This window comes from Rhipicephalus sanguineus, chromosome 4, assembly GCF_013339695.2.
Source record: "Rhipicephalus sanguineus isolate Rsan-2018 chromosome 4, BIME_Rsan_1.4, whole genome shotgun sequence".
NCBI lineage: Eukaryota > Metazoa > Arthropoda > Arachnida > Ixodida > Ixodidae > Rhipicephalus > Rhipicephalus sanguineus.
The window spans coordinates 123193356-123195327 of record NC_051179.1 but is presented as its reverse complement, the minus strand read 5'-3'; the positions used below and the strand labels follow the sequence as shown (position 1 = coordinate 123195327).

The 1972-nt window shown below is 46.0% G+C and overlaps 1 protein-coding gene across 1 annotated transcript; it reads left to right on the top strand.

Moving 5' to 3' along the window:
• The first annotated feature begins 204 nt into the window (after positions 1 to 204).
• LOC125758293 (zinc finger BED domain-containing protein 4-like) lies at positions 205 to 1428 on the top strand. The gene has a single exon (XM_049415327.1). It carries the CDS (start codon positions 205 to 207, stop codon positions 1426 to 1428), a length of 1224 nt encoding a protein of 407 aa, XP_049271284.1.
• Positions 1429 to 1972: the final 544 nt, after the last annotated feature.

Here is a 1972-nt window from a genome sequence, read left to right as displayed (position 1 = left end):
CTGAATTTCTTTATTTCTGATAAAGGAGATAAGTATAAGAACCAGACCAAAAGGAAAAAGAAGCTGGACAAGGAATTAGCCCTGATGATAGCAAGGGACATGCAGCCATTTTCGGTGGTCACTGACAAAGGATTTCAAAATTTCTGCTACGCGCTAGATCCAAGATATGAACTGCCTAGCAGAACGCAACTTTCTGATGCTATTATGCCGAACTTATACGAGAATGCAAAAGCAAAATTGCGTGGTACACTGAAGTCGAGCAGCCATTGTGCCATAACAGCAGACATTTGGACCTCATGCACGACTGAGAGCTACATAACAGTCACGTGCCATTTTCTGGAAGACACAATTATGCGGTCTGCAGTGCTCTCGACAGCAGTTTTTCAGGGAGCTCACACGGCGCAAAACGTCACTGACGTCATTGGAGGTGTGCTTGAAGACTGGGGTATTCGTCAGGCAATTGTTGCTTTTGTCACAGACAACGATAAGAGGATGGTTCTTGCAGCCCGACTGCTGGGTTTCGAGCACCTACCGTGCTTCGCTCATACGCTGAACCTCACTGTTCAGGATGGGCTGAAAAGCAGTGAAGAACTAGCAGCCGTGCTGCTAAAGTGCAAGAACATTGTGCGCTACGTGAAGTCTAGCTGCATCGCTACCACCAAGCTCCGAGAAGAGCAAGAACGTGTCGGTAAGGTTCCGCCGCTAAAACTGAAACAGGAGACACCAACACGGTGGAACAGCATCTTTTATATGCTAAAACGGATCTTGGATGTCGGAGAGGTGCTGACCCTGACACTATCGAAGTTGCCCCGTGCACCCAGCCCGTTACCAGCAGAGGATATAACAGTCATTGAGGATGTTGTGGAATTACTGGAACCATTCGAAGAAGCCACGAAATTAGTGTCTGGAGATGAGTACACTACCATTTCCTTGGCAATTCCTGTGGTCTGCGGCATCGCACAAGAGCTGGAAGAGCGTATCGAACCAAACATGAAAACTGAAATTGGTAAAGAAATTCTTCGAGAGTGCATCTCCTCCTTGCATAAAAGAATGGACACTTATGAAGAAAGACAGCTAACATCTCTGGCAACACTGTTGGACCCGCGACTAAAGGAGAGAGCGTTTTCGATTCGAACAAACGCAGATCGCGCCAAAGCTCGTTTGATTGGTGAACTAAGCCAGCAAATGTCGGAAAAACTAGTTGGTCCTGCAGCTGAATCAACTAGACAGCAGGCGGTTCCTAACGAAGTTGCGACAGGAAGCCGAATTCTGCGGTTCCTTGAGAGGAAGCGACATGAACCCTCAACCGCCACCTCGAACGCAGACCTGATGGTTCGCCAGTACCTTGAGTTACCTCCAGAGGAAAGGAAGAGCAACCCGTTAAAATTCTGGCAGTCCTGGCAATGCTCCACAACGCCGCTCTCTTAAATGGCTAGGAAGTACTTGTGCATTCCTGCAACGTCAGTACCTGCAGAACGCGTGTTCTCCGCGGCTGGACAGATCGTTTCAGATAGGAGGAGCAGGCTGAAGGGCAAGAAGGTGGACATGCTTGTGTTCCTTCAGCAGAATTCGTGGCTGACAAATGATAAATAAATTGAATGGTTCAGCGGTAGCGGCAAGGAAGCCGTTACAGGTGACGGAACGTCAAGACTTCGAATTTATGTTGCAATTTGCGATTTAAAATAAAAAAAACACAAATCATGAAGTAACTTTTGTTTGTAAGGTGTGACTGTTTGCTTTTAAGTATGAATTAAATGTTCTGGCAATATCGCCGACCGACACCAGCATTATTATTACAGAATAATTAATAATACCATAAATTGTACTATCGATAGTCTATCGATAGTAGTACTATCGATAGTTCCTTGACACTATCGATAGTTTCAAAGAAACTATCGATACTATCGATAGTCGATTTACCGATAGTTTTGCATCACTACTAGATAGACGTCAGACTCTGCCCAGGCGGCAC

Bases quoted from the DNA above. Each gene is read 5' to 3' on its own strand.
- LOC125758293 (XM_049415327.1), top strand. From the start codon at position 205: ATGCCGAACTTATACGAGAATGCAAAAGCAAAATTGCGTGGTACACTG.